General features: G+C 37.1%; 1 protein-coding gene across 2 annotated transcripts in view; it reads right to left on the bottom strand.

Annotated features, from left to right (window-relative positions):
* The window catches only part of DIAPH3 (diaphanous related formin 3), a 499,951-nt gene that overhangs the window by 206,422 nt on the left and 266,304 nt on the right, over positions 1-27,225 (bottom strand). For both annotated transcript variants that reach the window (XM_029936634.1, XM_029936635.1), the window contains one exon: positions 9,580-9,709. In XM_029936634.1, the coding sequence (XP_029792494.1) occupies positions 9,580-9,709 (130 nt within the window). The remainder of the gene's footprint in view (positions 1-9,579; positions 9,710-27,225) is intronic.

Raw genomic sequence — 27,225 nt, 5'->3', positions numbered from 1 at the left:
GCTCACTCTCAAAAATAAGAAAATTTAGTTTGACAGACAGTGGCTGAGAAACTGTCTTAACAGTAACGCACATATTCACATGACAAAAAAGTCTCACTGCTGATCAATTTTCAATCTGTACTTGAAGATGACCTCTTCTGAGGGGAGAGGGGAAGATTACCCAGAATGTATTTTCTTTAGGTTTTTCTATGAATACAAATAAATATCTTTTTAGGTGTTTCTATCAACTTGTATCATTTCTCATGTTTGTATTTCATATGGAAATGAAAAACATTTCCAAACAACTAATTCCTTAATAATTCCGGGCCAGCAAATTTGTTTTTTAAACAACATGCAGACACCTCCAGAAAAAAGTAAGCTCCAAGTCAAAGAGTTGCTGGACCATAGCTATTGTTTACAGGCTTATAAGAGTAGAAGCCCTCTTTCAAAAGAAATATTATCAAAGTTCAAACTAGGAAATAAAAATAGCGACTCAGGCTAAGGTAGAAGAAGGAAAATAGAACTCATTTCCCAAATTTCCTTCCCTATGCTAGTATGTTCTACTAGTGAAAATTCATTGTGTTGTGCATTCATGATTTGGCCAATTTCCCACATCTATATCATTCTTTGTTTTAGAAAAGTAAATAATTTTTTCAAAAACATAAACCTAAGAAATTCTTGGCTTTGTATTCTAGAACTTGCATAAGTTTCAGGCAAGACACAGTTGGGAACTGTTCAAATAACTATTGAGAATACATGTTAAAATCATGTAATTATATTATTCACAGAGACATGTTTATCTGCATCATTAATGACAGAATAGGCAGACGTGTGTCAACAATAATCACTGAAAAATAACAGCTACAACTACCGCAAATATAGAGAATATTTACATAGTCCTACATAGTTCAAGCTTTGTAAGTATGTATGCGTCTTAAGCTATAACCTCACAATAAATCCCTGAATTAGGTACAACTATTATCCCCATTTTATAGGTAAGAACACCGAATCCCAGTGCAGATAAGAAAACCATCCAAGGTTATATCTCCAGTAATGGGCAGAGCTGGAGATTTAATCCCAGGTGTCTAACTACAGAGTCTGTGACTGTGACAAAAGCTTCCCACATAACATAATCCCCTATAATCTAATTGGGATCACGTTTTTATTTTGCCTACTAAAATTATTTATGGGAGTTATTGCAACTCTCACTACTTGTTAGTAAAAATTTCTTAAGTTCAGAGGCATATATGAATTTCAATTTTAACTGCTATAGCATTTGCATGTGATGAAAGAGAAGGGTATTTCACAAGCTCATCAACAATAGCCCTTAAACACCAAAACATTTCACAACCTAATAACAAATGCTTTCCATATATATGTTTATCTGAGTAACCATGCCTCATCGGTTCATGATACTCAGAGATGATGATGCTATATCAATGCAGTTATGGGAGTGTGGACAAGGATGACTATAAGGAGTTGAATAGTATCTCCCCATCCCCCAAATTCATGGCCATGTAGCACTTAAGCATGTGACTTATTTGGAAATAGGATCTTTGCATAGGGCATCAGTTATGGATCTCAAGATGCAATCACCCTGGATTTCGTGTGGCCCTTAAATCAAATGACTTTTTTTAAATGCTTACTTGAGAGAGGGAGAGGGAGAAAGAGAGAGTGAACAAGAGGACAGAAGCAGGAGAGGGATAACAGAGAAAGAGCAAGACGGAATCCGAAGCAGGTTCTCGGCTCAATGGCCCCAATGCGGGGCTCGACCTAACAAGCAACGAGATCAGGACCTGAGCTGAAATCGGGCACTTAACCGACTGCCACCAGATGCCCCTACTAGTGTCTTTACAAAGGAAGGTGAGAGACAGACACAGAGGAGAAGGCAATGTGAAAACAGACACAAGGCTTGCCTGCAGACAGCAGAAGCTAAGAGAGAAGCATTAGGGGGCTCCTCGCTGAAAGCCTTCAGAAGGAATCAATCAACAGCTTGATTTCAGACTTCTATTCCTGAATATTGAGAGAGGAAATGAACATATTTCTGCTGTTTAGAGGAAGTTAGTAAGTGGTCATTGCTTTATGGCAGCCCTATGCAGCTAATACAACGATCATTTCAAGACTATACAAACTGCACATGGCCTATTTCTGGGGAGCAGTTGGCAATTTCACCTGCAGCATCTGAGCAAGCCCTAGCCTCATCACTCACTTGGCTGCATGTCAACCGCGTGAGCGGCGACACCCAGCAGATTGCCGGAAGTGAGTTTGTTCCGTCCGCTGCTTAGGTTTCTTCATGGTGCACAGATTTGTTTTGTTAAGCCATCCTTCAGAATGCCCTCATTCTGAAATTTTCTGTCTTCCACCTTGTTTATAATTTTCCAGTTCATGTTGCAAAACTGAGGTGCAGTAAATACTGCTTCGCCGTCACCAGTCTGAGAGCTCTAAGACCTTGGTTGTCACTGTTGATCCTGCCCTGTTACTTGACGTCCTGGTACTTGATGTTAGCTGTGGCTCGTAGGTGACACTGATAGAACTGTTCGAGTAGCTATTTCAAATCCGAAGCTGGCCAAAAATCTGCAAACACTGTAAACTGTTAGTTTCTTGAAAAGATTAATGCTGTATTGATGCCACTTTCAGTCTGCTAACCTCCAAAAAGATACAGAGGTCTTCTTGATGTGTTTTTCTTCTTCATCATCATCTATCAGCCCGAGCAGCAGCCGATTCAGGAAATGTTCTCAGCTCCGTATCTCAAAAAGCAATCTTTAGCTGGAAGTATAGCTCCTCCATGCCTCGTGTTCTTCAATGTCAGTCTAAAGAATCCTTAATCTTTCTAGGGACTTTGGCCATGGTCTCTCTGCATTCCACTATGCTGCTTTTCAACACAGTTCATATTTGCACAGAGAAACAGTGCAGTACAACCCTATAACGCAAGTCTCCCATTGAAACTGCTGATGCCAACTCTATATAGATAATCCCTGGAAATGCACTGGAAGAATTTAAATAAAACACTATTCATCAGACAACTTGGACCTTGTGGCCCTTTTACCAGTACACTCTGCCCACATTATATGTTTTTCATAAATCCTGTATTTACCTTGTAAATGGCCCAGTTATAGTTCATCCTAGGTTTTTATGTTAAAAGTGTTAATGTAAATATAAAATTTTACAAATACTGCCCTTTTAGTACATATGTGCACACCTGTATGTGAACTGCATTTTGAAAATAAGTTATCTTTTATTATATTTGGCTGATAGTGACATTAAAATTATTTTACAATTCCTAAGTATCCTTATTAGATGGGCACACATTGACAAATTAGATCATGGAGACCTAAGTACAATGCAGTCATAAAGTAGCTTCCCAGATATAACTTGTTACTCTGCCATCTATCTGCAGAATCCTGCTATACAGGTAGCAGACACAAATGTTTTCACGATTTCTATAGGATAAGGCAAAAAGGACACAACTATCCATCCACACTTCCTTTTCAGAAATGGGTCAACAGAGAATTCAGAGTGTTTTTTTCACTAGCCTTTATTGGCTACTTGCTTATAATAAAATTATAACTATTCGAGTAGCAAAACAGGGGTAAGTGGTAAAGAAATATACACAGGAATACAGCGAGTAAAAGAAAGAACAAAACATTCTAATATACAGTGTAAAACACATTCTAAAATAAAATCTAGAAGATGCCCTAGATCTGACCCTGAAATTAAATGTGAACATTGATGAATATATTTAGATTGCCTCAATATTTCCTTATACATGTACTAACCGGTATCATGTCTATTCAAAAAAGGAATTGAGGCAGGAAACTGACTGCTAGTGAACATTGAACACAGCAGGTCTATGACAGTTTAACTGATCTGATAAAGTAAAAAATCATTCCATACAGGCTACTCTATTCTATAGCCAAAAAAGTGTAAGCAAGAAAAGTGTCTTAAGTTATTCTATTAGTTTCTAGGGCCATATCACAAATGCCACACACTGGGTGGCTTAAACAACAGAAACTTATTTTTTTGCCTGGTTCTGGAGCCCAAGCTCAAGGTCTCAGGGGCTGGTTTCTTCTGAAGCCTCTCTTCTTGGCTTGCATATGGCCACCTTCTTGCTCTGTCCTCACATGGTCTTGAGGGCATGCCAATCCCTCTTGTGTATCTTTCCAAATGTCCTCCTCTTATAAGGACACAGGCCAGATTGTATTAGGGCTGACCCTAAGAGCCTCATTTTACTAATCACCTTTTTAAACACCTGTCTCCAGGGGCGCCTGGGTGGCTCAGTAGGTTAAGCGTCTGACTTCGGCTCAGGTCATGATCTCACATGTGCTGACAGCTCAGAGCCTGGAGCCTGCTTCGGATTCTGTATCTCCCTCTCTCTCTCTCTGACCCTCCCCTGCTTGAGCTGTCTCTGTCTCTCAAAAATAAGTAAACAACATTAAAAAATGCTTTAAAAAGTGAAATAAACACCTGTCTCCACATTCAGTCACATTCTGAGATACTACAGATTGGGGCTCCCACACATGAAGGGCTTCAACACATGGAGACAGAATTCAGTTCTTACCAGAATAAAGTTTTGTGCTCTCTAGTGACAATTTAATTAAAGCAATACCCTAACATGGTAGTCTTCTCTAAATTATTTTACTATAAATATCCCCACCACCACCATATTCTGATATTTCACTATATTGGCAGAAAGGTATACAAATGTGTGTTTTCAGAAAACTCTAATACCCTACAACTGATTTGGAATGCCAAATGAATTATTTATCTCACAAAATTAGGAGGTTGCCACCTATGACCTCCATGACATAATGGTTCCAACTAACATAATGATATTTATGGTATTAAGTATGTTGGACAATGAATATTTTTGTGTATTTAGAGTACACGCTTAATGTATAAAATGCGATAGAATTAAAAATTAATCCTGAATATTCAAAATATATATCAAACTAATAAATTTAATTGGCATTTTTAGAAGTGTATAGTATAAAGAGGTCAATGGGAGCCTTTGAAAATGCTTTCTGCTTATTATAGCAGATGAATTTGAAATTTCAAACATTTCCAGGTGGCTGCCACCTGGAAATGAAGCGTTCTAAGTGTTCACAGTAGGTGAATAAAAGATAAACATTTGGTATTTAGTAAGCCATTTATCATAAAATGCTAGAAAGTCGCAAGGCTTTGGAATTGGAGACGTATTTGAGTAGACAAATATTTGGGTCAGACCAAGGAGTTACTAGCTAAAATCAAACAAATAGTCTTAAAAGCAGAGAAGTCAATAAAATGGAGAGAACAAAAATCAAATACAAAATATCAAAGAATGCTCCTGAAAGCTAAACACATGGAAATGGAAAAAGTGAAAAACATTAGAAATGGGCAATCATTAAATCCACTCTGACAATTCACTGAAGGCTTCCCTTTCTCTAGAAGCTAATTCCATCTCCAAAAGTTCTAGGAATACACCCTCCTCGAGACTCCTAGGTCTTGAATACAGTCTGAGATTTTCTCGAAAATCTATGTGTTTATCCATAAGGAAAGAGTAGAGCGCCTTGAAACGTAGGTGAGACTCCCAGGAATGACCAGGATAAAGCACCAGAGGGAAGGTGACATTTACTCTAAGTTACTTGATAAAGGAGAGAGCTAGGCAACATTGAAAGTCACAGCCACTGCTTTCCACAGATTTAACCCCACGGCTTTCAGCTGGCATGCTGAAGGCTGAAAAGAGGCCAGGTGAATGAGAAAAAGAAAATCTAAAGAAAAGGTCCTAAGAAGGATTTTCTCAAGTAAATAAAACTGGGGCGAAGCGGTTAAGGGTATAGGAAGTAAGAGGTACATTCTACGCATACTGTGAACCATGCGCCGTCAGGTAGCTGGACACGGGAAGCATGCTGTTGGCTATGCAAGTTTGGAGCTTAGAAGGGAAGACTGGGCTGCAAATTTGTAAAGCTGTTAATGGAATGATGGTATTTAAGCCATTGGAAATGGAAGAGATCACTTAAGGCAATATGGGGAGAAGGAACAAGAAGGGCTCAGGATGAGGCTAATAAAAATGGCAATACTTAGAGGTTGCATCAAAGGGAACTGGAGTAAAGGGGACTGAGACTCTATGAGGAGCCTGCTGGGACAGGAGCCAGGTGCTGGCCTGCGTTCTACCAAGTCACGGACACTCAACTCCAGGCCGGATAAGAGCACCTGGGTGCACAATAAGAGCACCATTTTGGACACTGAGCAATCATACAACACAGACTTATCAAATGAATAAGCGAGTTACAGACTGGACTTGCACGGCATTTGTAGAATTGAGGCCATCTAGGGAAGAAGAGAAATACGGCAGAGGTAGGATGGTCCTAAGAGAGGGCTGAACAAGGTGACACTATAAACTTGCCTTGATTTTACCTTAAAACACTTCCCACATTGAGGAGGGCACTTGATGGGTTGAGCACTGGGTGTTGCATGGAACCCAATTTGACAATAAATTATATTAAAAAACAACAACACTCCCCTAATCCACAGAGTTTTGTCACATTTTCTACTCATTAATAAAATACCATTCCAATTTAATAATGAAGCAGGTTATTCTGAAATAATCAATAGAGCCTTCACAGATTAGAGTCCATTAACTTCAACTGTTTAGACAAGAGAACAATGTATTCAACCCTTAAAAGCCCAGGAAAAAAAAAGAAAAGAAAAGAAATATTGCAATGGTATATAGAAATACAATAATGACCCAAAATATTTTCACTGAAATACAACAGAAAAGCTGCAAGCCATTATCTCTTAGAAAAGAAGCAGCCCTAATGAAGTAGATTTTTGAAAATTGTCACACGGGTAAGCTCATTAGTTGCAATGAAAGATCCCCCTGCTGATCCACGAGGACTTAATGGCCAGGATTTGTTATGTCTCAAAAACAAAGGTACTTTTTAATTCATGTGATAGCTCACTGAGGAGACTTCAAATATGGAAACTTTTAAATGATGATATATAATATAAAAACACTGAAATTTTCCAAAGCCAGTGTAGACGCATTTCATCCAAAACTCTTATGTTCATTTCTCTAAATTCTCATTCATTACTAGAGTAATATAAACACACCAAGAAATTATGGTCAACAATCACCTACATCTCTCTTTCTCTCTCTCTCTCTCTCTCTCTCTCTCTCTCTCTCTCTCTCTCTCTCTCTATATATATATATATATATATGTATGTGTATATATATATGTATGTATATATATGTATGTATGTGTATATATATATATATGTATGTATATATATATATATGTATGTATATATATATATAGTGATGGCTTTTCTATTTCAAATATCAAGTTGGCTGCTCCCAGTGAAACACATTCACTCTATCTGCTGACCTACACACATATGCATACCTCTGCTACAACAGATGGAACTAAGACTCCAAGGCTCTAGATGCCCCCACAGAAACATCAAACAAGAAAACAAACTGAAGAATCTAATTACCAAGTCACAACTCTGTAAGCCTGTCTCCAATTTAAATAGTTCTCAAAAGCAAAATATTAAAATATTTACACAGAATTTCAAGTACAGTCAAATGAATCAAAAGAGATAAATGACATTTTAAAAACTCAATTTAGAGCAAAACTGGTATTCTAAAAAGTACATTGGAAAGAGAAGGATGTTCCAGCTTACTGTTCAGTTTTAGAACCTGGAGGAAAGATGGTGAAATGGTCAGAAATGCAAACTGTTATTAACAGAACATGCTTGCACGGATTTAATTCTTGCCAAAGACCTAATGTTGAGATAATCTATCAACTACTCAACTTTCTTTTCTCCAGAAAAAGAACTTTCTCTATATTTCAAGGCATTACACATAACTTTTTCATCTATTTCTCCTTAACTTATCATGCTTACCATTCATTCATCACGAACACCCACTTTCAGTTCTCGCTCAGCCCGTTTAAATTTTATTCCAAAATTTCAGAAATCTCATTTGAGAAAAATTATCTTCTTGAATTAATTAATTAACTACTTAGAAGCTATTTTGAGTATCATTGAGTTATTTTTAATATTTTTTTTTCTCATTGCCCTTTTGCCCTACCTCATTGTTTTATATGAGAAAATAATTTGATTATTTTCCCTTCTTAAACTCCATTAAAACACATGCATATATTGGGTCATTATCTTCTTACACCAAGGGTGTTCTAAGGTACAAGGGCAAAGCACATAATTCTAGTACCATTACATTAACATGAAAGAGCAAAAACATTAAGTAAAAAGCTTATTTTTGGTCTTAAAAATCCAGAGTAATTATGTCTAACTCCCTCCCACCCCCAAGAAGGTTGTAGGAGATAGACACTTCAAAGAAACCTACATCTCAGGAAAACCTGTCAATCTCCTCCAATCACATTGCGTCACTGCAGACAGAGTTGCTACAATTCCCATTTTATAGAAGAAACTATTTAAAGGGGGTAGAAAATTATAAAATTGACTTTTTTGTATGTTTAAGAAGAAATATTTACTAAAATACAGGAGAAAACAAGTATCCTTAAGTTGATAAATTCCAATTTTAAGAATGAAAAAAGCAGATTATAAAAATAGTCTTACATTTCTAATGACCAGGACTCAACACAGTGAGAATAAAGATACCCCAGCACTTCAAAGGAGTTCTCTTCCAAAAAGGACGTATGTACGTACATATATATTCATACAAATGTGTATTCATAAACTGGTTGCTGGAGCATGTAAGATGTTTCCCACAAAAGCAATGATATATAAATAAAAACTAGATTCTTTAAGTGACCAAAACACCACGTATAAATCATATTATAATCAACTATTAATACGTCCTATCCTTTCATGATCCTTTGCAACCTGATTTAAGTCCAGTAAGGACCAGAAGCAAGTTAGATATCTGGGCATTAGAAAGGACAGAATGGAATTTTCTCTGCTAGAACAAAGCATGCTGTCTGTCCCTTCAGTGTGGATGGAGACAGATTTAGAACATAGGCTAACTGGGACCACTGATTACTGGGTTTGGCCCAGACACATGGTAGTCCCCATGTGAATGACACCAAATCAAGGAAGCATCCCAACAGCGACAGTGGGGACCGCGGAGCAGTAGAGGGTGGGGCTGGCAGGAATTCATAAGGTTTAAACGACTATTTTTTTTTAATTCAGCGCCTCATTTTCTAATATAAAGCAAATTAAACTCATAGTTCCAATAATGATAACTCATTAAATAAATGTCCGATAACAGTCTATTTTTAAAATGACATATTCAGGGGAGCTTGGGTGGCTCAACTGGTTAAGCCTCCAACTTCAGTTCAGGTCATGATCTCACATTCGTGGGTTCGAGCCCCACATCAGGCTCTGCACTGACAGCTCAGAGCTTGGAACCTGCTTCCGACTTTGTGTCTCCCTCTCTCTCTGCCCCTCTCCGCTCATGCTCTCTCTGTCTCAAAAATAAATAAAACCTTAAAAATTTTTATAAAAAAAATAAAATGACACATTCAGTACTAAAACACTGTGGCAAAGTAGAAGTATATTCAAATAAAAGGCATTATGTTGTGTCTTTACATACTAACTGGAGACCCAAAGCAGTGAAATGTTTTCTATGAAAACACAAACCTTTACTAGCTTTGTCTAAATGTTCCAAATCATCCACAAAAATCAGGATATCAGGGTACTTCTCTTCACATATTTCCACCAGAAAATGAAGTAGTGTTGTTTTCTGATCTGCAGATTTCGTGTCCTTTAGCTAAATAGGATGAGAGGGAGAAAAATCAGTTTGATAATCTGGCCTATTTATATTGTTAATACTGTATTTTGTAGGTAAAAGATAAATCAATTGTAAAAGTAGTTAATTCTGTTTTTGAAATGCAAAGTTTTAAATACTTGAAAAGCTACTCTGTATATATTGGTTTAAGTCATTAACATTTGTTGAAAAGAAAGTATAAATTTAATCTACTCTATTATGCAATTCATTATGCAGCAGATAAGTGATAAATACTTAGGACCACACAGTAACCTGAAAGTCTATATAACAGTAGAACCTAAAACAACCTCCAGGTGTTAGTTTCTGTTGTAATTTGGCACATACTTAGGAAATGCCTACTAGATACTGCAGGAGTTGGAGACACAACAACAAATAAGACACAGAGTTCCTCAGGAAGCTGTTTACTCGGGGGGACACACACACACACACACACTTACCCTGGTGTGACAAACAGTACAATAAGAATCATCACAAAGAACGCCTAAGAGGACAGGACATCTGAACTAAACACTGGTAGACAGGAAGTTGTAGGGACTGGGGAAGGGAAGGAGAAAATTCAAAAGTGCAGTATCACGAGCAGATGGGACAGCATTTTAAAAAGGCCATAGATGGAGAAGAAAATGACACATATGAGGAGTCTGAATGACTCCAAAATAAGTGTGTTGAGGAGGATGGTAGAGTAGAAGATATAAATCTGGGAAGATCAGAAAAGAGCAGAAAATAGGAGGAAAGATACGCTATGCAATGGAAAGAAGATTTTGATCCTTAAGAATCAGAATTTTTATTTTTATATTTTATTTTTAATGTTTAATTTTGAGAGAGAGAGCACAAGCACAAGTGGGGGAGGGGCAGAGAGAGAAGGAGACAGAATCCGAAGCAGGATCCAGGCTCCTAGCTGTCAGCTCGGAGCCTGATGCAGGGCTCCAACTCAGGAAGCATGAGATCATGACCTGAGCTGAATTCAGATACTTAACCGACTAAGCCACCCAGGCGCCCTAGAATTGTGAGTTTTTAAACTGGGTAAGAGGCGACCAGACCTGCAGTTTAAAAAGTTCTCTCTAGCTCAGTGTGGATAAAAGAATAAAAGCCAAGGTGAGAACAGAAGCAGAAGGGGCCTGAGTGAAGGCAGTGCCTTGGGGATGGAGGTAACAGGATGGGAGGGGCCATGGAGACTCAGGTGGTGGCACTGATTGGAGTAAACAGAAAGAACAGACAAACAGATTTAGGTGGGATGGGCAAAGAGAGACCAGTGTTAGCTTTGTCCAGGTTGAGTTTGAAGCTTTTAAGTGACATCCAAATAAAAATGCCCACCAGGGATGTAGATTGATACAGGTGTAAAACAACGCTTCTCAACCTTTTTTTTGTCTTTCATTATTGCTGGCTAAGGAGCATTTTGGGGCATTTTTTCTCAATCATGTGCACCTATGAAATTTTAAAATCATCACTATACTATATATGTTTATGTCCTGTATGTACATCTATGCTTTGCACATAAAAACAGAAAGGTACTTTTGCTTCCCAAGAATCAATTTTCTACCCTTCAGGGTGGAAAAACTCCTGAGCATGTCAGGCTAGAACTCAGAGGAATATCTAGGTCTAGGTCACCAGGTTGTGAGCCCTTAGCCCCCAAAGCTAAACAGTTGATCAAATAGATCCAAACCAGTACAGAGAATGAAAGGAAGCAGGACAGAGGCTTGAAGAGAAGACTAGAATAAACGATTCTAACCTGAAATGGCCAAGGAAAGCAACCAGAAGGGAGAAGTAATGAACATAAAACATAAAAACATAAAAAAATAAACAGAAGCCAGCTCAGGTTTTGTGTAGTAACTGGGAAAGGGGGCGTTGAGTGTGAAAGCAAATACATAATCTGGCAGTGTTCCCTATAATTGAGTAATCATTCAGAGCATATACAGACGAAAGGGTAAGAAGCGTTTCCTTTGTACCAAGATTTAATTTAAGAGCCAGAAATTCTTGGTATACCTAGTTGTGGACAGCCCTGTTTACTTACTTCCTTTCCAACAATTTCAAAGAGGAGTGAGTGTCTATGTGCTTTTTAAAAATCCTACATCACTAACTATCATATCACTATCAGACAAGTATCAAATAACAATATCTGATAGTGCAATAATGAGAGATACACTGTACCATCACAAACGTTACAACACACTACTTCCTCATACAAAAGATAACTTATTTCTGGAAATGCACAGTTACCCTCTCACACAACTTGAGTTTCATATGATGACTCATGTGATAGATCTAAAGGCTATGTTGGCCTATTCAACATGCAAACCAAAAGTATGATTCCTTCAGTATGGCAACCTTAAAAACTGACTGATAGAACACAATCCATTCTTTGATGCCTTTTAAAAGGAACATAGACCACAACGTCCATCTCAGTGTTTTAAAAAGTATACCTCAAAAAACGACTTGACTAACTAGCTAGATTGCCACTAACATGTGTAGATGACCTGGTAAATGCTGGCTTTAACTAGTTACATGGTCATTAGTAAGTTATTAGAGCTCAGTTTTCACACAGGTAAAATTAGAATATGGGATTGGACAGTAAAAGGAAAATCTAAATTCACTTTCCACTCCAAAAATATTAAGTATAGATTATAGTGGACTCAAGTGTTGAGAGACATAGCAAAATCTAATTTTAAAAATACTAAAATAGGGGCACTTGGGGGGGCTCAGTCAGTTAGGCATCCGACTCTTGATTTCAGCTCAGGTCATGATCTCATGGTTCATGAGACTGAGCTCCATGTTGGGCTCTGCACAGACAGTGTGCACAGCCTGCTTGGGATTCTCTCTCTTCTTTCTCTCCTCTCCCCTCATTCTCTCTTTTCCTCTCAAAATAAATAAACTAAAAAAAATACTAGAATAAAAATGAAGAAAGCCAGTTGCCATCTCAGTTCACAAGTTATTTTTGCAGGCTAAGGGAAAGCAGAAGTTTTCAGTTTGTTTTCACCTATACTGAACATGCCAATTGGATTTATTAAAAATACCTTTCAATCCGTGATTTCCTTCATACTGTCATGGTTAATGGATAAGCCCAGAATAAAAGTAGCAAAGTTTCATACATAATTTTTCTCTCATACAACCAAGACATAGCATAAAAGCTGTCTTTTGTTTTTTATTTTTTGAAACACCCTAATAATAAACTCTTCTCTCCTGCTCCCCACTGACGGCAATGACTTCCTCGGGCAAGGCATCCCTTCTGTGGACTCTCAGCTCCCCAGGGCTGCGTGTTACACCTCTCTGTCACCATGTTCCTCTCCCGTGAAACTGGACACTCGGCCTGTGTGGAATGTTGAGAACCTCAAGCACCATGTACCTCTATAATCTGTAAAGCCCGCAAAGAGCTCTCCACTACTAGAGACGATGCAACCAAATAGCCAGCCACTGCTAGGATTAATGTCTGAAGAAATTTCTATGATCTAACAACCACCAGTGGGATCAATCTCGATCTTTATTCATGAGCAATAAAAATTCTGAATCAGAATTCTGGAAAATAGTTTATAGCATCTACCAGTTTCGTAAATGTTAAGTATACAAGTCAAACAAAACTTCAGGTTGTTCAGAGACCATCACAGAGCTAGACAGTAATTTATGGAGAAGAGTGCTCTTCTGGCCAGATTACTGAAAACATCAACTGCTTAGCAGGTATCATATTGGCAACAGTCTAATATTCAAAAGTATATCCACTGAATAGTAAAGGGAAGCAAAATTCTCCCATCCTTTTAGAATCTGTATTTAACAATCAAAAAAAAAAATTTCCAAATTAATAAATTGGAAGTTAAACCAAATAAATGAAAAGCTCAAATAAGAAACAAGAATGACAACTCTTTGCTGATAACATATGGTGTCTCATTTACAAACTGCTATGTGGCTTTAAATTCCAGGGTGGAGAATCTTCGTCCAGATCCTAACATTCTCAGGAAAAAGGACACAAAGTTACTTTTCCTGCCTCAATTACTCTATTCCCCCTCCCTATTTACCCCCAAGTTTTTTAATTTTTTTATTATTTTTTTTAAATTTTTTTAATGTTTTATTTATTTTTGATACAGAGAGAGACAGAGCATGAGAGGGGGAGAGGCAGAGAGAGAAGGAGACACAGAACCAGAAGCAGGCTCCAGGCTCTGAGCTAGCTGTCAGCACAGAGCCTGACGCGGGGCTCGAACCCACGAACGTGAGATCTGACCTGAGCCGAAGCCGGAGACTTAACCAACTGAGCCACCCAGGCACCCCCCAAGTCACTTTAAAAAAAAGGATGGAAAAGGCCGCCTTCCAGAAGCATAAATGCACAGAATATTTGCCAAAGTCTTTTTACACACTTGCTCGATTTTTTTTTTCACTTTTTGATAAACATGAACAAAAGGGGCACATTTTATTTCCACTAATTGCTCCTATCATACATAATCGGTGACTGAGCTAGAAATATAAGAAAAGCTTGGGGGATGGTGCTAATTTTGTTGGAGAGAAAGAACAATTCACTTGAGCACACTCCGTAACACTAACTCTTGGAAAGAAAATGAAGCTAAAATATTTGCTTCAAAATTTCGTTTAGGTTTAAAAACTATGCTTTATTTAAATTCTAACAGACATGGCTTGACAGGCTTCCTTTTGTTTTACTGCCAAGAGATGTAGCTGGCTGATGAGTGATCATCACTGTTAAGTAGAATTTCTTATTTGTATATTGTTTCTTTGAGGTACATTTAATGCAGCATGGATGTCAAATAAACAAAAAGATGGATGGAGTTTCTTCAACTGCTCTGTTCATTCCAGACAAAATAATGTTAAAAGAAGATCCTGTAATAAATCATGGCCTACTTGTCACTTTGGAGTAGAATTTCTTTGTAGCTACAATGCAATGTTTTAGAATATTTTTAAGCTATTCAAAAATTTGGATGACATTTAAAGTATACTCCATTGTTTTAATCACAAGACAAATTCCTAAAATAAAAACTGAGTATCCTCTTGGTGATCCTCAGGATCCAAAGGCCCCCCACTCTTTGACTAATGACACTTAACTCATGAGAATATCGCCAAATCAGTAGCTCCACTGCCATTATTATGCTTCTACTAAGTATGCGGTATGTACCAAAATGGCACTCACTCTCTGGATGTTGGAGACATGGCTGAACACCATAAAAATGACAAAACTACGAGAATCTGTAATTGCCCCATGAACATTCTAGAAGACCCTGACTTGTGTGTGGTAATTAATATTGAATATAATATCAATAATCAGTTTTTACTATAAATATTAATAGCCAATACTAATATCAATACTATTAAGATAAATACCACTGACATTATCATAGCAGCAGCTCTTATGCGGCACTTATCCTGAGACCAGAATTGGTCAAAAAAGATATATTTTAGTGCTTAAAACGTACATCTTTAGGAGGAACCAGTATTAGACACATTACTAAGGAGGAGAAAAAAAGACTTGAGAGATCACGTAGCATATACCAGGTTTGAACCCATGTCTGTGTGAATCCAAAGTTCTTAACTACTAGAAAATATAGTTCCTCTACAAAAATCTTTAGATTAGGTGTCAAATTTCTCAAAACCACAGTGGACAAAAATGGCAGTAGGACAACAAAAGAACAAATGCGACTTAAAATACTAAAGCCCTGTAACCTGCTAAGTGTAGCCTGGGAAGCCTCTAAAAATGGACACCAGCTACCCTGAGGTCATTTCTAGTTCTGAGAGCATGACATTCTTTCTAGTGCTGTATCTACAAATTTAATAAAATGTCACCTAAATCTTATCAAACAGCAAGTCTTTCAACAGTGCTAATAGATTAGAGCTGACAAAATATTATTCGAATACGTTTAGATGGAAAGGCGGCCGTTGAATTTAACCTTTAACAGACCTGAACGAGTATGCGTACAGGCATCATATTCCATCTTAAATCCTGTGCAGAATAATTTGTGAACATGTGAAATTGTATCTCTAAATAGAACTTAAAGGTATTCACATGAAAATAGATATGTAAACACATACTATCAAAGAATATACTATATTTGCTTAGATAAGGCCAAGGTGCCAGTAAAACTTCACCAGTGAAAACCACAATTATACAATAATTTTTTGATATGTGTATAACTGCATTAAAAACATAATCACCATGCTGATTAAATTTTTTGAAAAGATTGCTTATCTCCCTACAACGGAAATAAGAATCTTAGTTTAAATAAAATAAGATGCTTCACATCATGTAGGTCACTGTGGTAACTAGTAATACTCATAATAAAACTTTCAAAATGATTTTCAAGATAAGTAGAGATCAATTAATATTAGGTAAAAAAAGATCAAATAATCTGTGAAATTCATACATAAAAACAATTTATATTCATGGTGTAATTTTAATTTTAAAATGAGAGTTCAAACATTAAATAAGAAAATGCTTTTATAATGTGGATTTCTATAATTATAAGCTAGTTTCTTTCATATCCCCCCCACTTTTCCTGAATTATGTTTTTAATTTATTTCCTTTGGATTTTAACAACTACAAAAACTGCAGAGTTCAAAGAATTTTTGCACTGTAGTAAAAATTTTAGCTTGTTACATTATCTACTGTATTGTTCAATGTTCTATTTATTTATATAGCCTCCTTATCTGCAAGACATTTAAAACAGCTCAGTGTTCTTTAATTAATATAAATGGATCAAATACATAAATTTTAAATGCTCTACCTTTTATATTTTATACTAGATTTTATTTTTTTAAAGCAGTTTCAACTTTACAGAAAAAAAATGAGCAGAAACTACAGAGTCCCCATATACCCTCTCTTCTACCCAAATTTCCCTGTTACTAACATCTTACATTGTTGTGGTGCATTTGTCACGTTATTATTAACTTAAGATCCACTGTTTACATTAGGGTTCACTCTGCCTTCTACAGTTGTCTGGGGTTTGATAATCATAAAATCATGTATCTAACGTTACACTGTCATGCAGAGCGTTTCATGCCCCCAACCCAAAATTAGCTCTTCCCACTCATCTCTTCCGTCTTCCCTCTCTAACACAATCCCTGACAACCACTGATCTTTTTACAATTTCTATAATTTTCTCTCTTCCAAAAAGTCATATAGTTGGAATCATCCGATATGTAGTTTTTTTTCACTTTGTAGTTTATTGTCAAGTTGGTTTCCATATAACACCCAGTGTTCATCCCAGCAAGTGCCCTCCTTCATGCCCATCACCCTTTTCCCCTCTCCCCCATCCCCATCATCCCTCAGTTTGTTCTCAGTATTTAAGAGTCTCTTATGGTTTGCCTCCCTCCCTCTCCTTAACTATTTTTTCCCCTTCTCCTCCCCCGTGGTCCTCTGTTAAGTTTCTCCTGTTTCACATGAGTGAAAACATATGGTATCTGTCCTTCTCTGCCTGACTTATTTCACTTAACATAACACCCTCGAGTTCCATCCACGTTGAGTATGCATTCTTTTAAGATTGGCTTCTTTCACTTAATAGTATGAATTTAAGGTTCCTCCAAATCTTCTCTTGGCTTTGGATTTATTTTTATCACTGAATACTAGTCTATTGTATGGAGGCCTCAGTGTGTTTATCCATTCACCTACTGAAGGACATCTTAAGTTATTTCCAAATATTGGCAATTACAAATAAAGCTGCTATAAACATTTATGCACACATTTCCAACTCCTTTGATTAAGATTGTGATCACTGAGTTCTACATTTATGTTTAACTTGGTTACTGCCCAAGAGTCTTCCACCACAGACCTACCATTTTGCATTTCCTTCCTGTTGTACTACCTCTTTGCCAGGACTTGGTCTTGCCAGCGCGTCAGATTTTAGCCATTCTTATAGGTGTGTGTGTTGTTTCAGTGTTTCAGCTTGCAGTTCCCCCCTATGATGTTGGCTATCTGTTCATACATTTACTTGCCATTTGTAAATCTTCTTTAGTGATGTGTATGGTCAGGTCTTTTGACCATTTCTCAATTGTTTTCTTGTTGAATTTTAAGAGTTATTTGTGGGGCGCCCGGGTGGCTCAGTTGGTTAAGTGTCCGACTTTGGCTCAGGTCATGATCTCACGGTTCGCGGGTTCGAGCTCCATGTTGGGCTCTGTGCTAATAGCTCAGAGCCTGGAGCCTGCTTCTGATTCTGTGTCTCCCTCTCTCTACCCATCCCCCCTACTTGTGCTCTGTCCCGGTCTCAAAATTAACCTAAAAAAAAAACAAAAACAAAAAAACCCCGAAGACTTATTTGTGTATTTTAGATAGAAGTCCTTTATCAGATATGTATTTTGAAAGCATTTTTCCTCCCAATCTGTGGTCTGTCTTCTCTCTTTTTATATATATATATTTTTAGGATTATTTATTTTAAGAGAGAGAGACAGAGAAGGGCAGAAAGAGAGAGAGAGAGGCAGGGAGACAGAAAATCGCAAGCAGTTTCCACACTGTCAGCATGGAGCCCGACATGAGGCTTGACCTCATGAACCAGGAGACCATGGCCTGAACTAAAATAAAAAATTAGATGTTTAACTGATTTAGCCACCCAGGCACCCCTGTCTTCTCTCTTAAAAATGTTTTTGCAGGGGTGCCTGGGTGGCTCAGTCCATTAAGCCTTCGGCTCACGTCATGATATCAGTTTGTAGGTTCGAGCCCCACATTGGACTCTGTGCTCACAGCTAGTTCAGAGCCTGGAGTCTGCTTCAGATTCTCTGTCTCCCTCTCTCTCTCTGACCCTCCTATGCTCACACTGTCTCTCTGTCTCTCAAAAATAAATAAAAAAACATTTAAAAACAATTTTTAATGGTTTTGCAGAATTTTCCATTTTGATGAACTCCAACTTCTCAATATTTTTCTTTCAAAGATCATGCTTTTGGTACCATATCCAAAAAGTCATTGACAAAACCAAAGTCACCTGGATTTTCCCTTATCTTCTAAAAGTTGTACAGCTTTGCATTTTACATGTAGGCCTATGTTCATTTTAATTTTTATGAAAGGCCTACGGTCTGTATGGAGATACTTTTTGTTTGTTTTTAGCACATTTATGTGCAATTGTTCCAACACCACTTCTTCAAAAGACTGTTATTTCAGGGCGCCTGGATGACTCAGTTGGTTAAGCCTCCGACTTTGGCTCAGGTCATGATCTCGAGGTTTCTGAGTTTGAGCCCCGCATCAAACTGTACAGACAGTTCAGAGTCTGGAGCCTGCTTCGGATTCTGTGATCCTGTCTCTCTTTCTGCCCCTCCACTCATGCTCTGTCTCTCTCCCCCTCTCTCTCTCAAAAAGAAATAAACATCGGGGTCCTGGGTGGCTCAGTCAGTTGACTGTCAGACTTTGGCTCAGGTCATGGTATAACAGTTTATGGGTTTGAGTCCCATATAGGGCTCTGTGCTGACAACTCAGAGCCTTGAACCTGCTTTGGATTCTGGGTCTCCCTCTCTCTCTGCTCTTCCCCTGTCGACACTCTGTCTCTCCCTTTCTCCTTCAAAAATAAACATTCAAAAAAACATTTTTTAAAAAAGGCTGTTATTTCTCCATTGAATTGCCTTTGTTTGTCAAAGATTCAACTATATGTGGAGTTATTTATGGACTCTCTATTCTGTCTCACTGATCTGTCCATTTTTTTTAACCAATAGAAGAATATTTTGATTACTGCAGCTTTGTAAGTCTTAAAGTCCAGGAGTATCAGTCCTCTGAGTGTTCCTCTTCAATGTTTTGTTGGCTATCCTGGGTCTTTTACATATCTTCATAGCCTTTAGAATCAGTTTGTCAATATTCATAAGATAGCTTGCTGGCATTTTGATTAGGATTGCATAAAATCTATAGATCAAGTTGGGAAGAAATATCTAAATAATATTGAACATTCTCTTCCATTGACATGAAATATCTAATTCTTTATTAGCTCTTTTATGCTTTCTTTCATCCAAGTTTGATACTTTTTCTCATAAGAATCTTGTACATATATTAAATACTACTCTTTTGTGTACTAACATAAATGATACTGTTTTTCCTTTAAGTTCCATCTCTTCATTGCTGTTTTTGGAAAGTGATTAACTTTTTTTTTATGTCAACCTCATAGCCTGAGAATTTGCTATAATCACTTATTAATTCCAGGAGATAGGCATATTTTTTTCTATTTTCTTTTTTGATTTGGTCAATTTGGGGGGATTTTCTACATAGGCAAACATTTCACCTATGAACAAAGACACTTTTATTTATTCTTTGTCAATCTATACAACTTCTATTTCATTTTCTTGTCTTACTGCATTAGCTAGGACTTCCAATACAATGTTGAATAAGAAGGGTGACCAGAGGAGTGGCTGATTTTAGTTCAGATCAAGATCTGACAGTTCTCAAGTTCAAGACCCACATCAGGCTCTGTGCTGACAGTGTGGAGTCTGCTTGGGATTCTCTCTCCTTCTCTCTGTCCCTCCCCAACTCGCTTTAAGTTAAAAAAAAAAAAAAAAAAAAAAAAAGGAATTTTGACCAGGGACATCCTTTTCTTTTCCCAATATTAGAGGAAAAACATTCTCAGATTCTTACCATTAAGTACAATGCTAGCTGTGGTTTTTGTAGATATTCTTTATCAACTTGAAGAAGTCCCCCTCTATGTTTCTAGCTTGAGTTTTTTTACATGAATGGGTGTTGGGTTTTTATCAAATGCCTTTTCTGCATATGTTAACATGATCAAATGATTTTCTTTGGCTTGTGGGTATAATGGATTCTATTAACTGATTTTCCTATGTTTAACTGGTCTCCCATACCTATAATAAATTCCACTTGGTTTTAGTATATTTTTTTTTATACATTATTGGTTTGACTTAAAACATTTTGCTGAGAATTTTTGCACCTGTTTTTATGAGAGATACGGGCCAATAATTTTCCCTTCCTATAATGTCTTTGGCTTTAGTGTACACCTATTTTTATTATTGTACTCCCCACCTCTGCTACCTAAAAACAAATGCTCACTAATGCCATTGTCTAACTGTAGAGATAATAATCCTGCATATTTTGCCTCTATTCCAAAAACATAGTAACAGTGCAAACCCTTGACAAAGAAGAAGTAAACATAAATTTCCCTGACTATCAGGAATGGAGCTTCAATTTTTCATTTTTCATTTTGAAAATACAGGATACTGGAATAAAGCAGGGATGGCTGGTAAGCTTGACCCTGGGTGCTACCTCTAATGGTTAGGAGGCTATCTATAACCGTGGTGTAAGGACAATTCTGAGACTATGTGTTTGGGGGAAAGGAAATTTAATGGACTAGCAATGCTTTTCATGAAAATGGTGAAATGATAGCACACAAGCAGTGTATCTGCTGATCATGAGTAAAGCTACTCTAATTCTACTTAAAGAATATTTCTAATTTACAATGCTTAATAGCAATTGAAAATAACAATGATAATATGAATAACATTTACCAAAAACATTATTTAGTAAAACCAATTAAATACTTCTTGGAAAATGCTACTGATCACATGTGTTACTGAATGAATCAAAGGGGTTAAGAATCCTAGACAGCTTCACATTGCTTTGGAAGTCAATATTTCAGTGACTTAATTGGCTGGATGTAAAATAAGAATGGCATTTGTTATCTGCAAGTCTTTGGCCCAAAACTGCTTTATTTTCAAAGGGTGCCAAAATTCAGTGGTGTGATTTTGCCAAGGCGATAAAGAATAAAAACCTCTCTAAAATCCTTCTAAAGCACAATGTAGATGGAACAATGGATTTGTTTGGCAGAGGTCTTTCTTCAAAATAACTTCACAGAGTGGAAAAAAAAGCGATATAGGAGAAGCAAAATTTCACACAAAAAGCTTCACAGTATTATCCGGTCTGAGTGTAACAGGTGATAGGCAGAGTTATTTGTCTCCTGCTTTTTATAATGACTGAAGCTCTATCTGTACAAGGTGGAGCCCTGCAAAATAACTCAGGACACTGGCCATCAACTTTTTTCAGTTCTGCCGTGTGCCTGAGATTTACACTCTATCTCACACTTTTTCTTCACTATCAGAGTAGTGTTGAGCTTGGCATGAAAAAAAAAAAAGCAGTTTTTGGAAATATTTCCACCACTCATTCTTAAGTGAAGACGTAGAACTGTTTCTTTTCTGTTTTTGTTCTTGTATTGGTTGGGTTTTGCTTTTGTATGTTTGTTTCTTGGCGGGTTCCACACCACCAATCAGAGATTTTCCATTCCGGGATCAAGTAGGGCAGAAGACAAAATGATTCTCAGTTCAGTTTGTGCATTAAAATCACCCAGGAGACCTCTAAGAAATCACTCATCAAGATCCATATCCATGCATGCTTAAGTAACTGATCCAGTCTGGGGCTGATGCGTCAGTATTTCTTAATGGCTACTCCTGGTTGAGAGTCAATGTCCTCTAAGAACTCACAATTTCAAGAAATCCCTCATTGGAGCTGGTAGAAGCATTCAGCAAAAAGGCAATTAAACAGCTAGTTTTTGTTCTGTTTTGTTTTTTCTCCTCCAAAAATCTTCTTCATCACAGATTTGGTCAGCTTTATTTTACTTTTGGTTAGCCTGCACTTATAAAGAATATATAGGATATCAGATACAAATTTCATGTACTTAAATGAACCCCCCCCCAAAAAAAGTCTTTAAATGAACAAAAATCAAGAGAGGAGACAAAAACCACTCTTGCCTGTCAGTCCCCAACCCTTCAACATCTAACTTCCGACTCCCCTAAACTCCCATTGCTACATGTCTTTTGATGACTTCACCTTTGAGGTGAACTCACTGTATATTCTACGGCCAATGAGAAGAGAATTTTCCTACAAAGTGATAATACTGATCAATTTATAATGGAATCAGCAATTACTTTTTCTGTGATTCCCCCTAAAATAGCACCAACACTAACAAAAGTTATTACAGTTTGTAAACTCTTCCAAAATTCATATCTACTATCCTAATACAATATAATTATTTAGAACAAAGAGCCATGTTTTATAACTACACCATCCAGTTGTATTGGGATAATTTGTTACTGAAAATCACTTATCATTAGACGTTAGGAAATATTAAAACACATGTTTAGCCACAGAGTATGAATTGGTAACATCTGCTTTTTAAATTTACAGGCTAAAAATCCTCTCATAGACTTTAAAATAGTATTAAACTTTGATGATTAGGTCAACTCATTCTTTTGCTAGAACACTGATCTACTTGGAGAAAGAAGAAGAGAAAAAGATCTTTGCATTACCTATAGGCTCTCTAAGAAAATTAACTTCAACACTATCCACTTATAAATGGTTTTTAATTTTTTTTTATGATTTTCATTTATTTTTGAGAGACAGAGAGAGACAGCACAAGCAGGGGAGGGTCAGAGAGAGTGGGGGATACAGAATCTGAAGCAGGTTCCAGGCTCTGAGCTAGTTGTCAGCACAGAGCCCAATGCAGGGCTCGAACCCACAAACTGTGAGATCATGACCTGAGCTGAAGCTGGACGCTTAACCGACTGAGCCACCCAGGCGCCCCATAACCACATATAAATGTTTTCTAGGTGGGCATTTTGGTGAGGCAATCAAGTCCCATTTACTGATTGAATTTCTAAGAATATGGATTTGCATTTAATCAACAACAGGTCCTGAAAAAAAAGAATATAATATCCAATTGCATATTATCCAATTTTTAACTACAGTCTAGCAATATTTTTGGAGGACTTTATGAATGACAAGAAGTCCATCCATTCTTTTATATATTCTAAAGTTTATCCTTTTAAAAAGTCAAGCCATCTGAAAGCAAGGTAGTTATATCATTTTACTTACACTAGAAATAGCATAATGTAACTAAACAGTGTGTTTGTATCTTACAATGAGGGTTCCCTGGAATCTCACACGCTAAGAGGCTCTGGTCCACACTTTTAGAGAAAGAGTAGGAAAGTCGGGGGGAGAGATGGTTCTAAAAGAAAGATCCTAATGTAACTGCTTCTTTCATTGCCTGTTTTAAAGAACACTGCTCAATGTCATATGTTTCTTTTATAACAACACACATGCAAATTTTCTGGTGAAGTTCAGCTTTGGCAAAGGAGGAGAAACCCATCAGTTCATGAAAAGTTTCGTGATTGTGTGTGCAGTTCCACCAGAAAGCCTCAAACCTAAAAATCTACCTTTTCATTTGTATCTTAATAGAAACTTGCTTATGTTTACCTTGTTTTCTCATCTTTTATTTTTATATTTATTTAACAGGGGTCACATCAAATCTTTATATTTAAAAAAAGCACACAATCCTTTTCCCTCTGAACTCAGAGCTATTATATTTAGCTACCTCAATGATAAATGTGTGCAAAGATTAATATAGCCCCTAAAATTAAACTACAATGTGTATAGATTTCACAATTCATGTAATTATTTCTAAAGGATGAAATGTTAATAATTTAATATGAATTCCATATACTTTTCATACTAGAGCTAAACTTATAAAGGGTATTTAAAAGTAAAAATTTTGAGTATAGATTATTAGATATCATATAATTACCCAGCATGTTTTAACAGATTAAAATATTACCCTGTCTTTCTACTGTCAAATACATATGGAATTCCTTTTATGGGGGCTTATCACCAAACCAAATACTTTATAGTCAGTGTGAAAATTCAATCACAATTGTCAAAGATCAAGCTGCTACTTCTGATAACAAACATGATGAGATATTATCTTGTTCAATATATGCTTTCAAATTGACATGTAGGCTAATAAAAAATATAAAGTAGTAGTATTTATTTTGTTTCTTGCACAACAGAAGGCTCTTAAGAGGGATGATCAAAATACCTAGTATCACTGCCTGAAAATACAGTCAACTATTATCTGGAGACAGACTAACTGGCTTACAGATTAACTATAGTAAAATAATAGCAGGACACATTGCTTTTGTAAAGGATTTTTAAATTACTATGCCTCAGCTGCTATCAGTATGAGAGGATGTCTGCTATTAACTACATAAAAGGCACAACTTTGTGTCCATTTTGTCTGTTGCATTGTCATTTTTGAGTATTTGCTATGTACCAGCACTGTATAGGCTCTTCTACCTCAGCACTCTGACCTCATCTCTTGTCAACAGCTCCCTTGCAAGGAAGTATATGAGGGAGTCGACTGTAGTTCTGAGATGCAAGTTCTAGAGAGGAAAAGACCCTTAGCACCAAGAAACAAACTCCAGTTGATTGGTAGGTGTAAACTTCTTCCTGACTTTACTCTTCATCCGGGTTTTCTTCCTTTGCTTCGTTTCTCAGGCAAAGCCTGAATCAGCTTGCCTCCTTGCCTTTCCACCTCCAAGTTCAACACAGTTCCCTAGATAAGCCTTAAACATGCACACTCCCCTTCCCCCGCTCCTTCCATCCTACCCCAAGTCCTTTTGCCACTACCCTAGCTTGCACATCTGTTGTCTCAAAGTATCGTCGCTGTTTCCTAATGGACAAATATTTGCTAAATAATTAAGGCAGCTTCCATCAGATTCCCTTCAAGACACTGAGGTAAACAAGGGGTAGGGAACACTAAAAATAGCCTGAACTCAATCACTGTTGAGCAACCACTTCACAGATGTCAGTAGCAAGGAGTTATCTCTGACCTCTTCTGTTTTTCCTTCATCTTCCCTACCTACATTCTCAGCCTGAGTTCCTCAGTCCACTCTCCTAGATCATGTGCTACATACAGATCAGTCAGAGAGCCTCTCCCAGCTATAACCCCCTACCCACTGCTGCCCAGTAGAATTTTCTACGGTGCTGGAAAATGTGCCAAACTTATGCCACCAACACGTATGGACACTTATTCACTTGAAACATGGCTAGTGTGACTGAAGCATTTTCTAATATTATTTAAATTTTAATTAATTTAAATGTAAATAGCCACATGTGGCTAAGGGTGACAATAATGGACAGTGCAGCTTAACTTTCTGCCACACTATTAGAATTATGTTCCCACAAGACGTATCAGACTCTCTGATAACATCACTTGTCCTAAGAACTAACAGGTCTCCATAAATCTTCACCATCGGAATGGCGTTGAAGGTGCTTTTCAATCTAGATTAATTTACTATTTCATCTGTTTGGTCTCCACTCCTTTACCATCTAGGCTTCTGATCACTTGGTGTACTCACATATGCTGTGATATGATCCTTCATGCAAACTGATGGCTTTAGCTTAGAACGCCTTTTCCTCTCAGAGAACATCCACTCATATTTCCAGACTCAGTTCAAATTCCTGTTCTTCTCCAAATGCTTAACTATCCCCCCCTTAACTCTCTCAACTCTGTTGACATAACTTTTTGTATACAGCTCTATTAAAAAAATAATAATTAATGGTGAAAATAGGGGTTCCATGTATGCCAGGTAAATAATTACATCCATTCAATGAGATGACCAGGTCAAGCACTTGGCACAGGAATAAGTCAGCACTCAATAGGTGTGCAAAATCTTCAATACATGTATTATAAATTGTATCTCCCGTGTTAGGAATCTTAACTGAATATATCAAGCTCAGGAACTGAGAGAGAGAGAAGAGATGGAGATGGAGTAGGGTAAGCTCACAAGGTGTTGGTGCCAACAGGAGGCTTAGGTCAGGAACACTGTATAGGGCAAGTCATGAAAGCGCAGAAAGAGAGATTACGTCTTCAAGCAAACCCACAGCTCAAGCTGAACTTACTTCTCACCCTCCCTATCCAACTGGCAATAGCAACACTGGTTTCCCCCGCTACCCAAAAGTAGAGTGTTCCCACGAAACCTTTCATTTGGCCTTTAAGGCAAATGGTGTAAAGCAAAGAAGCAATTCCAATTTCATAAAAGCGAAAATCCTCTTCGGATTTCAGTTTGAAAAGAGGTACATGCTAATGTAGGTCTTTCGGAAAAATGAAGTGGCATAGAGTAAACTTCTGGGTAGTGGGGAAAAACAGTCATCAAATTCCTTAATCAGGCAGTATAGATGTTAGCAGGTCGAGAAGAAAAGAAAGCTTTTCTTGTGATGTGTAACAAGAAGAATTTGTTGTAAGCAGATCAATAAAGCACTATTGCTATGGCCCACTTCTTAGGAAAGAGCTCTGTTATATAAAACAGCGAATATATTTGCTATAAAGATATTTAAGCTGCGGAAGAACTCAGAAGAAAAAAAAAATCTCTGAACTTCCTCAATTTTCACATCCTTTAAAATTATATTTAGATAGAAACATTTCAAAATCATCAATGACATCGGAGGTATGTCTATTCTTAATAAAAGGATTTCCCCCTTTATATAAAGCAATGTCTTTTCTCCCTTTAGTCAGCTACAAAAACAAAACAAAAACACACAGAACTATGTAAATAGCTAAAAATAAAAACCGAAGCGACAATCCTAAGCAATTCTCAACACGTATATACCTCCATTTGCAGGCACCTGAATTGAATATTAGATTTAAATATTTTGATGTTCCATTTCATTAGTTTGGGAAAGCACAGGTTTATGACATAATTCTGTTATTAAACAAAATCCTCCAGTTGGATTTGCAGATGAGAGAAAATTAATATTTGGATTTAGCTCAGAG

The sequence above is a fragment of the Suricata suricatta genome, chromosome 4 (assembly GCF_006229205.1).
Source record: "Suricata suricatta isolate VVHF042 chromosome 4, meerkat_22Aug2017_6uvM2_HiC, whole genome shotgun sequence".
Classification (NCBI taxonomy): Eukaryota; Metazoa; Chordata; class Mammalia; order Carnivora; family Herpestidae; genus Suricata; species Suricata suricatta.
This window is presented reverse-complemented; position numbering and strand designations above follow the sequence as displayed.